The following is a 15022-nucleotide window of genomic DNA, read 5'->3' as shown; positions in this document are numbered from 1 at the left end:
AGTGATGTTTGTAGTTTTTACTTTGGTGATAAAAAAAAACACTGCTAGTTTCAAACTAATAGGTGAACTTTCAAACTTTCTTCTGAAAGATTGAGTTGAGTGTGACTGTTCTCTCAAATATATTTAAGGTGTCCCCAGGCAAAGCTGAAGCTAAAAGTGATTCTGAAGACAAGGTAGGCAGATTCCTTGTTCTCTATCACTGGTCATTAAGTGTTTCTAACACAGGCTTTTCCTCTTTATTGTATTGCCTTTTTTTTTTTTTTTTTTTTTAAACCCTCAATTGATGTTACTGTTTACAGTAATAACTTAAAATATTTTTCTCTGAATATATTTGAAAGGAAGATAACAATAAATGAAGTGTAATTCTTTGTACCAGACGTTACAGTCGAAGATCAGAATTGTAGCACTTTCTGTAAGGTGGATGATGAACTGGAAACATGCTTTTGTTACTCTGACTTGTCCTTGATGTCATCGAGTGGGGGTCCTGGCAGTGCAATCCTCTTGAAGTCCACAGAAAACTCCATTTGCTCATAGAGCTATGCAAAAGAGCTGTTTGTTAACTTCCAGTTATTCATATACAATTCTCCATTTTCTCCTCATACTTGCTATGATTGTCAGGGCTGGATGGGGAGGCTTCCCCGCAACCCAGCGGTGGCAGCTCTGCGGTTAGGTGGGCAGCAGGCAGAGGCACTGAGGTCCCCCTTTGGGGGAGGTAGCTGTGGGAGAGTTAACCTCCTTCTGAAATTAATAAAAAGTTGTAGGAAGTGGAGAAGACCCCAACGTTTCCCCTCTGGCCTTCTTCTGGTCTAAGCACCCCATTAAGGACTGTGCTATGGTTGGAACTGACGCGCTGCTCCCATTTAGTAGCCGAAACCTCAGAGCTGCTCTGGGCCCAGTCAGGATTTACAGGGTGAAGTCTGTCCTTCCCTTGAGGGTTTAAGATTCTTCCCTTTACCTGCAGGGATGTGGATCACTTCAGTTTTGCAAGCTCAGATTTTAAAGTGGGATAAATTGAACACGCAAACTGTTCTAATGCGATGCATCGAGCTGACTGCAAATGCATTTATAGTGACGTTCCCTTTAAGAGCTGAAATCCACACTGGCTATAAGAGACAAGACCTCAGTTTGAGAAACGCTCCTTAATGTAACTGGAAGACAGGGCCTGTTGCATCCCTTTTAAAGTAATGTTCATTTTCGGATTCCACCGGCAGCAGGAAACTTCATTTTAGCATCTCTAAGCAGTGACTGTTCTTTGTGTGAATTTAGGAGAATATCTACACTTTTCCATTATAAGTATATATTTAAAGACTACTTTTTCTCACTCTTTTCCCATTGTTAAGTTAGAGCTAAAACTTAAAATAGTTTCAATGGGAAAAGAAATGTGCCAGACAAATGTGTATTAAGCTGTCTCTCTTCTGATGCTTTAGTGGCCTACAAGCACTATCATTGACTGAATAATTGGGAGCTTCCAGATTAAATGCATTCTTATGGCTATAATTACTGAAATATTTTTCTTGTAATGCTTATGATAAAATCTAATCAACATATAAAGGATAAAACCCTAAAAAAGGGGGCATAGTCTTTCCATGCATTCATTAGCTAACAGAAATCACTATTGGCCTCAACATTTGTTTTCTATCCCAATTTTTTTTTTCCATTCAGTTCTTACACAGCCTGGTACTAAAATGGTCAAGTCAACTTTTCCATAAACCTTGATAAATATATGGGGATACGCATCATTCCCTGATCTAGCTCAGTTCTGGAAAAGGGAAGTCAGAGCTGAGGTTTTCCAAGATAGCCAGAAAAGGTAGTCATCAAATCTCAATGTCTCAGGGAGATTTGTAGCTCTTTCAACAGCTTTTGAACAATCCAGCTGTTAGTACAGTTTGCATACCTAACGTTATAGAAGCACGTGGGTGTGTTTGATAACAGATGACTGCTGGTGCAGGCACACTAACTTAGAAACAAATATGCTGTCTGGGTTTGGTTTGCTATCACACCTGTGAAGGTAAACATATCCAGATGACTTCAGCAGGATATGTAAACTCATTGCACCAGAGGCTAATGGGCGTTGTTTTTACGAAGAATACCTTTATCTTTGCTAGTATTCCTAATCAAAAAAATGCATTTTCATTGCATTCAGGAAAAATATATTAAAAAGGCTAACTTTGAAATTTTTCTGTATGACATTTGACTATTTTACAGCTCTTATGTATTATGAAAACGGTCACTTTTTCACCGAGAGATACATTCCTCCTTAAGAATGTGCCTTTACTATGGCATTAAGCTAGACTTTCCTCCTCACACGGTCTGAGCAGCTCCTGAGTTCCATAAAACTTGAATGGTTTGGCTGACCTGGGGACTGCTGTGTACTTGAGTTCCAGTCACGCTTGCATTTTGGCTGCCTTAGTAGGGAGGAGCTGGGTTTGATCACACAAGGGTCGACATGTGTTCAGTGTCTCTCAGCAGTACTCTACCGGGGGGTAAAAGAACAGACAAATTTTCTCATCTTTCTCAGGAAGAAGCTCGGTGTATCTCAGGGCTTCCTATAACGAAGCACCAAGGCCTATTCCCTCCTGCAGAAATAGAGGTGTACAGTTTCAGTGAAAACTCAGCATTAGGCTGAGCTTAGTGTCTTTTGAAGCAATACTGTCATAAGCTACATCTGTTTTTAATCAGTTGGCTAAAGCGAGCTGTGCTTTCAGTAATATGGGTGCACCCTTCTTAATATTATTGTCATTTCATCTGTGTAAACAGAAGAGTTTAGCCTACATAATAAATAGCTGAGTGAAACTTCCTGGGATTAGTTGATCCTTTACATATTTTTTACAAACTGACACTGCATATTCATTTGGATCAGATCTGCTCTGTACCACCAACTTGACCCTCCTGTAGTAGTTCCTGACTTCATTGTTGTATGGAAACATTGGGATTGCTGCACTACAGAGCACTAAAGACAGAAATGGCTAATTTACACCTGACTGGCCCCAGCCTCCTTGTAGAGCAAAAGGTCCAAAGTACAGAGTGGAACAGTTCTGGGCATGTTTGGGGAAGATCTTGCTTTCAAGGTTGTTTCATTTGGTCCAACTACATAATTCAAAGCATTTTATAGAAAACATTTTGGTCAACCACATGGCTTGATACTTTGCACTGAAGATGATGTAAACTCTGGAGTTTGGTGGTTTTTGTAGGTCCTGGAAATTTGTCAACTCTGTTTAAAGCTTTTTTGCTAGCTGGAAGCTTTTGTCTTGTCCAAGTGCAAAAGACATCAGAATAAAGTCTGCAAATGTACAAGTTAATTAGCAGGAAGGTGGAGACTTGCATGAAGTTATTTTTCATTGAAATATAACTTAAGAAACTATTTCTTCCCTGAATTGGGTCTGGTTCTTAATTAAATCAGGACTAAATTGCCTAAGATAAATTTAAGGGAGATTAGAATGAAGTTCAAGATACTAGCAAGTAGCAAAAACATCATTTCCTTCTTTGGACTGGGTAATTACAATGGCTTCCTGCTGCTGTAAAGCTAGACACTGTGAAACTCCGAAGAGTGAAGAACATGCCTCATCTGTGATTCCTCATATTATGAGGATACATACAGGACAGGTACCAGAGAAGAGAATTGTGTTCACTTGTCTGTATGTTGAAGCCCAATTAGGCAATCTTGGATATTTGAGTTTGTGTTGTTCTCCTCCACCTCTTTCTTCTACCAGTTATTTATAGAAAATGGTAAAAATGGTCAAGAAGGAAGAAGAAAAATATTCACAATAGGAAAATCTAAACATTTTTTAGAGCATTGATAAATCTTGAGGGCTGAGTATTTGGGAAAAAAAAAAACTTTGAACAGTGAAATTTTGAGGAAGTATTTCAGTTTTACGAAATAAGTAATTTTCTTCATGCAATAAAAAGCTAAATGGAATATTCTAGCAAATGTTACTTAAGTTTTCCATTTCCACTCAAATGCTACCTACTGAACCGACCTATTTTTACTCTCACTAGGGTAACTTAATCTGCACTGAGCTGCATGTAGCCTGCTACCACCATTTAAAATAGCCGATATATTTCCTTTTTCTGTACAGACATCAAAATCATTGTGTTGCTCTTTAATTTATATTCCTTGTAATGGATTTTTCAGTGTGATAGCTAAGTTTTTAGAGATCCTGTTTCTAATTGCAGTGGGAGATGATTTTAAAAACAAATGCCTTTTGCAGACATTTATAATGGAGAGAACAGGAAACAGTGCTTTTTAATTTGAGTGTTAGTATCAGCCTATCGTCACTGTTTCTGATTTCTAACTTGTTTCATGAACACCAGTGCAAATCTGTAATTTTTTGTAATGTGTATACAAGTATGCATAAATAATAAATGTATCATTAATATCCATACTGCCCTTTCATAAATAAAAAATTATAGAAAACACATTTTAAAGTCCCTGTAATACCACAATACAAATAAGAATAAAGATATTTTCAAATATTTATATATATGCCTAATTTAAACCCATAAATAATCCCAAATTGAATTGGTTACTCAAGAACTTAGAATAATAGACAAGCCTCAGGCTTTGCAGGATTGGGGTCTCAAATTAATGAAGAATCAGGGGGCAAATTCTGATCTGATATTGGATTAACTGCATTGCCAGAGCATAACACAAAGGATTTGTCAAATGCATATTTTCAAATTTCTTTTGCTACTCAACCCAAAGAAAGTCTAAGAACTTAGTAATTACTGTGGAACAGAAAATATAAATTTCTTGTCCAGGACAAAAAGGAAATGCTTGGTTTTAATACAACATGCATGAGTATTTGAATGCTTTTCATGAAGAAAAGGACGTGAAATTGGCAACAATTACTCAACTGTGAATGATGTTGTACAAAAGGGATCGAAAGTGGAAAAAGGCCATGGTGGGCAACCTGCTCCGAAGACAGCTGCTGAATCCCAAACGAAAGGAGCCAAGAAAAAGAAGTCAGAGAGTCCCAAGTTAGGACACAGTACATTTAGCAAACTCTTTAGGCATAAGGTCTGTATGAAATTCTAGCAAGAGCAGAATCCTGAGCAGTAACAGATGGCTCCTGTCACAGAATGAAGTATATTTAATTGGTAACTGAAATCAGAATCTGGCCAACTGTTCAGTACTTTGAAAACTAATGGCATGAGCATTTCTGTACTACGCATTATGAAAACAGTATTTCTGAAAATGGGAAGTCTTTCTCATGTATACCATCTGTGAATCCAGGATTCTGAAAAATTCCTCTATGCTTGTGTTACATGCCTTCTATGTTACTCTTACTAACTCTAACTAAACTTTACTGGACACTTTAAAAGAAAAAAAGCACGTACTGACAAATAATGAATTACGCAGATATGTACATCTTCAATTGTAAGACAAGTCTGAGGCCTCAATCCAGCTAGGGTTAAGGCTGTAAGATCCACATTGACTTAACATGCCGAGTCATGTGGTTAAAACTAGTGCTTTGCTGAACTCAGACACTGAACTGATAGGGAAGAGAAGGTTGGAAATAGGAAATTTCCATCAGAAATACTGACTTTTCACTGAAAATACAGTAAAGTAATAATCAATGATTCAATTCTGAATTTAGTTTAGAAGGAAAATGGTTTTCTCTCTTTCAAAGATACTTTAAAAGTTGATAAAAGCACATTTTTCATGCAAGTATTTGATTGTTTTAGAGAAAATATTAACTTACCAAAAAAGTCATTGAAAACTTTTCATCAGTTTTGGACTCAAGGTCTTACATGAGCATCAATACTTATTCTGAAGAGGATAATATATGTAATGATGTTCAATAATATAGGTAATGATGTTCTATGGCAGGGAAGCAAAGAGCAGCTTTTTAGCCTGAAGAATGTAGAAGCAGAGCCCCTTTCATTGGGGGAGGAAAGTAATTAATATTTATTGCTCACTCAAAACACCCACACTGAATTTTTGGTGAGTAGGGGTCTTTATAACCAGAAGTTACACTAGTAAGACAGAATTTGTTAAGATATTTTCAAAACAAAGGTTCTTTCCACTGTCTTCCCCTATTTGAGATAAAGATGTCATATGCATATCACTGAAGGAATAATCTTCCCAATGTACTTATGACTACAATTCTTCCCAGTAGCTTCAAAATAGTTAAGATATCACTTTATATCTATCGCATCCCTAACTAATTTTGATATTTAATACATTTAAAATATAAATTACTTGTTTGTCATTAATTAAGGCTTCCTCCTAGGTATAAACACGGCCAGCTAACATCTTTTTAAGATGCTAAGCCCCTTCTAAAAAACAGTTTGAAAATTTGAGATGAGCTGTTGGAAGAGGTAATAGGTTTTTTTAGGCTAATTGATAGAATTTTAAATGCTTTCCTTTGGGTGTGGAATGAAAGTAATTATCTTGGAGGAAAGCAACAGCTCTGTACTTTATAACCAGATACCTTGTCATACAAAACTCTCACTGTTTTTAAGTAGAGGTTTTTCTTGTAGTTTCTGAGCTACTTACTTACATAGCTTTCTCTTTCCAGATACAAACTGCAGAAGCAACAGACAGGGTCTCATGTGTGATATATAATAGTAAAGGAGATAGATTAAAATGCAGTTAACAGTTTGCCTGTATGGCTGATTAAAAGTGGAAATGCAAATCGGAGCGCTGATGTGACAGGCAAGCCCTGAAAGTTATCACTTCTACTATGAAAAAAAAGGAGGCAGTTCTGTCTGTCTTCCTTTATTTGAAATGCCTTATCATGATGTGCCAACTAGACGAATACATAATAAATCACTTTATTTGAAATTATTTTAATTAAATCTATGTAGTCATATTTAATTTTAAGCACCTCACTTTCTTGCTTCTCAGTATGTTTAAAAAAACAGACTGTTAACTTAAAGAAAAACAACAGGAACATTGTTTTTGTGTCCTGTGTTTACACAAATACTAACTTTAAAGCACCCATACTAGACTTAAATATTGTTTTCAAATAGCAACATAGATACTAATATAAATCTATACCAAAAGCCTGTGGATGGCCATTCAACCTCAAAGAATGAGTTTGGATGGGAATTGACCACTGGGTCCCTGTGTGTTCTATTACTTCCATCTGTGTATGTTGTCTTATGCTGCAGGCTGGTTTTGCAGTATAACTGTACTGACGTAAGGAATTTTGACTGGGAAGAAAAGGGTTAATCAGTTATTTTCAGCATGACTACTGAAACCAGCTTGTGGCATTAGACTGCTTTTTACCATTTGTTCTGGATCTTGTTTGGTAGAGCTAACTACAAAAAGTTCTTGGCTCCTGCAAAATAACTCTCACCTATTCTTTCAAGAAGTCTCCAAGGAATGTGGCAGGCTGCCTAAAATCAGGGGTGCTCAGATTGCGTCTGCTTTGGTTTGTGGCTTGCTGCTCCTCTTTCTGTACAACTTGGATACCTTCAGTATAAGCTTGGCTGTATGTTACAGTCAATAGGTCTGTATCACTAGCTAGAAATGAATTCAGCAAACTGTATTTCTCCTGGCTTCCTATTTTTGACAAAACTAGAAGAGCCTTGAAGAAATTAAAACAAATAAATCCCATCCACTCACAAAAGTGTAAATTAAAGAGTCTGAGGAATGGAATAAATCCTCAAGTACCCTTAGAGCTGCTCTTTGTAGGGCTCCACATCCTGCCTCTGCATTACAAAACCATTGCTGTTCTGTGCCCTTCACTCCCAACCACTAGATCTATGCAATCTTGTGTCTCCTCGACTATCTCCACACAACATGGGGCTGCTGGGTGACAGCATGCAACCAGGCCGTTGCCTTCCCGCCCCCCGCCCCCGGTTGTATTGCCAACTCAAAGTAACGGATAACCTTCTTGTTTGCACTTAGCTTTCTTACAATTCGAGTATATACAAGGCATTATGAAGCTCAGCTGATAAATGTGCATGGATATTTTTATTTTATTATGTACTTGTTTACAACATGCAAAATATTAACTACAGCTTAATGCAGAAACCAGCCAAAAAACAGCATGCTGTAACAGAGCCCAATATAGCCAGAAATCCATCCTGAACAACTGCTTGCATCAGATCTTTAAAAATGAAAGGGCCTCTTTAAAGAGGTTAGCAAACAGTAGCTGTATTTGTTAACCTGCCCTGTAGCATGCATCTGCCCATGTTTTGTATCCCAAAAAGCAGTTTCCTAATTTGAAGGTGCACTTTAGCGTGTCCCTGACTGGAATACAATTCTCTCAGTGGAAAAGAACTGGCTCAGACTTGTATGCACGTACTAAATGCTGCACGTGCAGATCCAGCTCAGAGAAATTTCTGCCACTGTCTTAAAACCCTGTGTAATGTCTTTACTTGTGGAAATTGGAAATGCCTATGTAGTACATATGTTTCTATATATGAATATACAGTGTGTATGTTATCAAAGAATAGGTTGATAACTGTAAGCATACCAGAGTGAGTACAAAGCAATTCAGCACAAGGCTCCAAGTATCTACACAGGTAGAAGGACGCAAGCTGACAGTCCCTTTAGGTCAGGTAAAAGGCAGCCTCGCTTCTGTTAAAAGATCAGTTTCCATGGTTGCAGGAGCCAGGACTTCCACAAATGTCCCCTAAAAATAAAATAATCTGTGATGCAGACAATTCCTGAACTGCTCAACTATGAGGGCTAGCATTGTCGGAGATGGACTTGTCTTTGTTTTGTTTCCCTCCAGGCTGCGAAAGAGGCCCAACAGACTACTAATACCAAAGTGAGTACAATGATTTGAGTTATCTGCGTGACTAATGCAGTCAAAGTGTAATCACTCTGAGCGTTCTTCTCAGTCTGAAAGACAGTTTTAATTTCATTATCTATTAATCATCTCTATTGTGAAGGATGGGTTGCTATTCAATTTGATTCCTCTCTTCAAGACGTTACTTCATCCGAAAGGACGGGGCAATGCAACTTGTAAGAGGCACGTGGTTAAATCCACCTTATCGCTTTGCATGTCTCATGCAGTGGCAGTCCAGTGTGAACTTTCCTGTTGTTCCAGATGATGCCTGAATGTGCCCTGATTTTTCTTGTCACTTACATATTTCTGATAGTGCTGTAATTGCTTATGTGTTTGTTTCTAGAGCACTGAACAGCAGCCTGTGACCTCTGTAAAATCAGAAAAAAACACTCCATCCTCTCAAGAGCCTCAAACAACTAAGCACAACACAAAAGCCTCTGAACCTGCAGCGCAGCCACAGGCAGCAGCAGCAGCTACTGAAGCACCCAAAGAGCTGACCAAGGAGAAAGCATCATCTGCTCCCACGCCTCTCAGCAAACTCTTTCGGAAAAAGGTATGTCTGCACTTCAGAGCTGACCTGCTCCACAGTTCCCTTTTCACACGGAGCTTACAGCTACTGCTAGAGGATGCACTCATAAGAAAGCAGTCAAATCTGGAAAGCCAAGAACAGCCAGAGTGTTAAATGCCTGAGAGGCATGAATGATACATGCATGCCGTTACTAATGTGTACATGAGGTTTGGGCAGCCACATATATATGTGGCTAACAATGGCAGTTTGACTCCTCTGAAAAAGTCCTATACAACCATAGTTTTTTAAAGCTGTCTGTAGTATTTTAAAATGATATTATGGAAGAAGGAGTATTAATATCTGGTCAGTTCAACGTATTTGTTAAAAATCCCACAGAGATTGTTTTATTCTTTACCAAATTATATCCTTAATAGAAATATAGCTCCATATAGTGGCTCCTATGGAGCTATATATGAGACATACAGAACTCCTTGATTTAGTTCTACATGTCTGAAAACCTGCATTTTGGTGTGTCTATCTTTATTCAGTAAAAAAATGTTTCAAATAAGAGCAGATCAACCTTCCAGTTTGGGAATTGAGATTGATTGCTTGGGAAGACACATTTTTTTCTTCAGGTTAAACAATGATTTATTTTAAATGAGGAGTAATTTTGAAAATATGCTTCCTCTTTCCACAATTTTTTGTGGTTTAGAAGCTGAAGGCTTGTTCTTTTCTCATTTTGTTTAAAAGAAGAGCTGTATTAAACTTTACTGAATCACTGTATTTTGAGTCACTGCTTTCCTGGGCTTCTGCTCAAGTTCAAATCCCAGAAATGAAATGCTTCCAAATAAGCAGATGCTGACTGAGGCCTAGCCTTTGAGCTTCTTTAGCTGTATTTGGTCTGCTGAGTAGAGAGATACAGAGATACAGCTTGAGTGTGCTATATGCTCTAAAAAACTGAAGTGTGTAGATGTTTATAAAGTAAACAAACATAATTTGTTGGCTTCGTTTCACATCTACGCTTGAAATACTTGTTACTTGGAACTTAATTTCCTGTGGAACTGGTTGAATCAGGTATTTATAATGACAGGAAACCTGGAAAGAAGGTGTAGAGGGCGATTTTTCATATAGTTACCATTGCTCCGGAAACCTTTTCCAGTGTCTGAATAATCTGGCTCATTTGAAAACTGAGATGGGAAGCAGAATGTATGCTGAGCATCAGGACAAAATACGGAAGAAAAAAAATAAGTCCTTCTGGCAAACAGGCATACATATTCTTGGTGTAAAACTGAGAGTCATGAGTCTGGTCTGAGCTTCGATATTTTCATAACGAAGTAAGTGAAAAAGAAAAAGCATGGAAGAAGGGAAAATAAATTTTCTTGCATAAAAATAGTGAAAATCACTCCTGTGCAGTAATGGGAGGTAAAAAATGTCATGAATCTGGTAAGGTTCTTGTAAGATTTCAAAATGTTATTTTGAAAGATTAAACCAAACAAATGTAACATACAGCTATTTCACTGCTCTGTAAAATGTAAATTCTGCCCGCAGTGAATACCGTCTCCCCATATATCATTTTACAGCTAAACTAGGTCTAGCTTACTACCCTATGTCTTTTTACCTTACAACAATCTTCACTGAAGTCCTAGGATCTTAAATATCTCAGGGTATGAACCTTTTACCAAAACTCTGTCTTGTACTTCTCTGCTGTTTGTTCTAACGCTAAGTTTAATTTATTCTACCTCAGTGGATGGGAAGTGTTGTAGAGAACTCTCTGAAACTCAGTGTAGAGTTTGGTTGCCACTGAAAATACTGAGGGTTAGTTAAATCATTGTACCCAAATACACTAAACTACATGAGCACATGAAGTCTGACTTTAAACTTGTAATATGAGCCCATTTCTGCTTAGTTTGAACTTCTTGGATCTGGAAGTGTTCTGAGACAAAATGTTATGAGATTTCTGGAGTAAATTTCTGCAGCAGAGAATTGAATTTTAAGTATTTAAAAACAAGGAAGCTACCTGCTCAAGTGCTGGAATTCTTGCCCATAAAAGATTGATGTTACTTTACTGGATTTTCTTGACAGAGAAGAATATTGTATTTCCTTTCAGAGACCTTGCTGACCCAGTCAGCTTGAGGCTATAAAAATGAGAATAAATGTAAAAAAAAGTCCTTAGACTACAGGGTAGACTCAGACTCACGTTGGGTTGAGGGTTCTTTCTTTCCTTCTTTTTCTGTAATGATTTTATCTTACATTCTGGTACCCTTAATGTACTCTTCTTTTGCTAGGTTAGAGAGTCAAAGATAGCAACTGTTCCAAACAGGTGTATAATTCACATTAACGTTTAGTTTCTCTTTTGAACAAACAAATAGCAACCATAACCCTCAATACATCCAGGATTCAGATCTAATTTCTCCCCTTTCAAGCAGCCTCTCAAATATCTATCTTCTGACAAGGTTTCACTTCAAAGTACAGCTAATGACGTGCCTGTCAACACATTGCAGTTAATGCAGCTGCTTTGACTACAGATGAATATATAAAAGAAAAAAAAAAGAATTCTTATTCAACTCCTCAGATGAAAATCACTTCAACTGTATTTGTCCCATTTCCTGATCAGTCTGCACAAGAACTTTCATAAGTGTTACGCAAATATCTGTCATACTAGCATTTTGTAGCAAGTAATAAAGAATGGTAACAGAATATTACAGTTAGCAATTTAATGCATTTGTATTGGAAACCTGGTTCAAAGACCTTGTACGTATGTGATCACAGCAGAGAAACATGACACATCATCTATATCTGATCAAAGCATGCAAATAAATGATGGAGGAAAGTGATTTAGGGAGTATCATTTACACTCCCCTGTGACTGATTTTTAAAAGTGGATATATTTGAAAAAAATAGAATTTTAAGCTGTTGCAATTCTGTTGCCATACAAACAGCAAAATTACACACGTTTTCCTGAGGAAGGAGAATTTATGCACATAGCAATCTGGCTAGCTGCTAAAAGAAGCAGAATAACACCTTTTATTGCTGAGCCTGCAACCATACTCTGCCGTAGGAAAGAAAAGACAAATATTTGGGTGGAGCATGCAAGATAAATGTTAAAATTGCCCAGGACTTATCTAGTTCCTGAAGTAGTTCACCGGCTTCCATGCTAGAATATACCACTTGAAAGGCAGGAGGGAAGGGATTCTGGCCATTTTTTGCTGGGTAAACGGCTGAAGAAACTTCAAAGAGAATTCATCCTGGTGCAGGGAGTGAGGAAGATGGTAAGCAGGGGGCTGTTGAGGGCCAGTTTACAAACTGTCTGATTTCAACCCTGATTGCTGGTGTACCTGCCATTCTTGCAGCAGGGAGGGGGCCTTAGCTTCTTCAACCCAGTGACTAAGGCTGATAGGACCTGTGAGTCAGAACCATGTTCCAATTCAGTTTACAGATTAGTGCCTTTTTAATGTAATCAATACCTACTGGTTAATAGTCTCTGAATTGTGATTGCTCAAGATCTGCTGAGTGGCATCATTTGTCAGCAGCTGCAGGTGATGGGATGCTCAGAACAGACAGCTTTGCATACCACAGGGGAGGTCCCTGGGAGCATTGCTGGGTAAAGCAGGGAGGTGATCTGCTGCAACTGCAGCAACCTCTATCTTGATTGCACTGACAACCATCTCATACCAGGAGAGCATGAAGGTGGGTTAAAGCCCACCCTCCCCCAACTAACCCTCCCTGCTTCCTACTGTGAGTTTATGAGATGCAGGAACAGATCTCAAGCATGACTGTCCTTTTAAGTGTAAATTTTTTTAGCAAAAGGTCGTCTCTCATCTATTCAGATAAAAGAAAAGCTGCTTCATAAAGAAGTTATGACCTGGAAAAAAACAAAAGAACTGTATATTGAGTCAGATGAACAGTGGATAGTGCCAAACTCGGACTGCAGCATAAGACCAAGCGGGGTACAGTGTTTACCTTAATTCTGAGGAAAGATGCAGAAAGCAAAAGGAATACTCATGCCAAAGTTCTCCAGGTCACAAAATAAGTTACATTCTCATAAGGCAACGATTTGAATGGTCAGAAACTTAAGACAAGCAAGTGAGGTAGTAGTAGTTCCTGAAGACAACAGGAGGGCTTGTAGGAACCAGAATGAGGACTCAAAGGGCGGGCAGTAACTTTGCACTGTAACTGTTTTAAATAAGTTTACTACTGAAAGAAAATCAGGGATGCTATCCTTTAAGAGGTGGAAGAACACTTTCCAAACAAAGTGAAATAAAGAGCCTAGGAAAATACTCCTATAAAACAAAACTAGGGAAGATATACAAAAAATTATTTTGAAAAGAGAAAAAATGATGGTAGTTCTGTAATAGGAATAACAGAGGATGTAGCTCATCTTACTTCTTCAAACAAATGTTTCTTAAAATAGAATTCCAAGCTTGGCAAAGAGTGCATTTTTCCTCTTTAAAAAAAAAAAAAAAGGTTTAAAGAAACAGCAGTTCTATCTCTTTGGTGCATAATAGGAATAGCTTGCTGACTTGCATAGATTTTATTACAATTTGTGTCTAAGTAAACTGGAGACAGAATTTGGACCTATGCAATTTATAGGTATAGGGATATAACTTACAGACATGAGAACATGTATGTTGAGCATGAAGTTGATAGAGCTGCCTGTTTGTAAATTATTATTATAAACAAATTGGAGTTTCCTCCACATAAAACTAGTCATGAAACTTAATACAAACTCTGTTTTTGTCCCAGGTGATGTACAGAGGAAACTTATCCTGTTTCTCCACAGAAGAGTTTAGGGTAGTTGTAACATCATTCAAAGTTTATTGAGCATTTATCTTTGTCAGACTTTTCCTATTAAACTTCCAATTCCTCCCAAAATCATCTTTCAGTATCTCTGGAATACATAAAAGGAAATCTTTCTTCTAGTTTCCTAAGTGGAGCAGGAACAAAAATGGAAACCTCTGTTCTTTAAAAATATGTCAGAAAACACACTTATTTGGAAAGGGTTTTCCCTACTTTTGAAAGAATATACACAGCTTTTCTCTGTACCTCTGAAGTATGCAATATACCACCATGTGCCATTAGTCTCCACAAATCTGCCACGTCAGTCAGTCTTATTTCAGAGGATTTTGTGGTGTCTTAGAGTTTCATTTTGTCCCAGCATGTCTGAATATCCTGTTTTGATTACATGAAAGTTGTAGAACCTCCAAATTTGGAGATATTCAAAGTTCAACTTGACAAGTTCCTGAGCAACCTGATGTAATTCCTTTGAGCAGGAGGCTGGATGAGAGCTCCAGAACATCTTTTATGAATTTTGTGACCTCAGAAAAAAATCTGCAGAGTCAGATAATTCAGTCTTAGAGAGATATGTGTGTATATAACAATAATTCCTATGGGTAATTGTAAGAGAATTACCAAAAAATGTGATTCTTAATACAAAGTCTATGACCTCAAACAAGATAACCTGCAGCTTCTGCAACAACTTCCATATGTCTAGCAGAGCACAAAATGAAAATGAGTGCACTGGATATTTACATTTCAAAAAATTGGCAAAATTAAGTACTCGAAAACATGACTTTAACTTTCTACGGATATATGAGTCAAGCTTTCTATGGAATCCAGCAAGAAATATGTAAAAAAAGGTCACTGACTATTCTAAACAAGTGAGTTGCTCATAGTGATACTTAATAGTGGTAACTATCAGTTTGCTCTTTTCTTTTTTAAATAGATGCACTTTAGTATTTGGCATTTCTCCCCAGGATGCATTTGTTAT

At 37.6% G+C, this 15022-nt stretch overlaps 1 protein-coding gene and 1 long non-coding RNA gene across 10 annotated transcripts in view; one reads left to right on the top strand and one right to left on the bottom strand.

The window, feature by feature from the left end:
* BCAS1 (brain enriched myelin associated protein 1) overlaps positions 1 to 15022 on the top strand; it is a 59189-nt gene that overhangs the window by 23329 nt on the left and 20838 nt on the right. For 4 of the 8 annotated variants that reach the window (XM_068911938.1, XM_068911941.1, XM_009684013.2 and 1 more), the window contains exons 6-9: positions 129 to 173; positions 4877 to 5017; positions 8691 to 8726; positions 9091 to 9300. In XM_068911938.1, the coding sequence (XP_068768039.1) occupies positions 129 to 173; positions 4877 to 5017; positions 8691 to 8726; positions 9091 to 9300 (432 nt within the window). The remainder of the gene's footprint in view (positions 1 to 128; positions 174 to 4876; positions 5018 to 8690; positions 8727 to 9090; positions 9301 to 15022) is intronic. The other 4 variants (XM_009684015.2, XM_068911940.1, XM_068911936.1 and 1 more) reach the window with 2 other exon arrangements.
* Positions 10687 to 15022, bottom strand: part of LOC138061461 (uncharacterized) — a 28552-nt gene continuing 24216 nt past the window's right edge. For both annotated transcript variants that reach the window (XR_011135229.1, XR_011135230.1), the window contains exon 4: positions 10687 to 11390. This is a non-coding gene — a long non-coding RNA (uncharacterized lncRNA). The remainder of the gene's footprint in view (positions 11391 to 15022) is intronic.

Source organism: Struthio camelus, chromosome 18 (genome assembly GCF_040807025.1).
Source record: "Struthio camelus isolate bStrCam1 chromosome 18, bStrCam1.hap1, whole genome shotgun sequence".
NCBI classification, from domain to species: Eukaryota; Metazoa; Chordata; class Aves; order Struthioniformes; family Struthionidae; genus Struthio; species Struthio camelus.
This window is presented reverse-complemented; position numbering and strand designations above follow the sequence as displayed.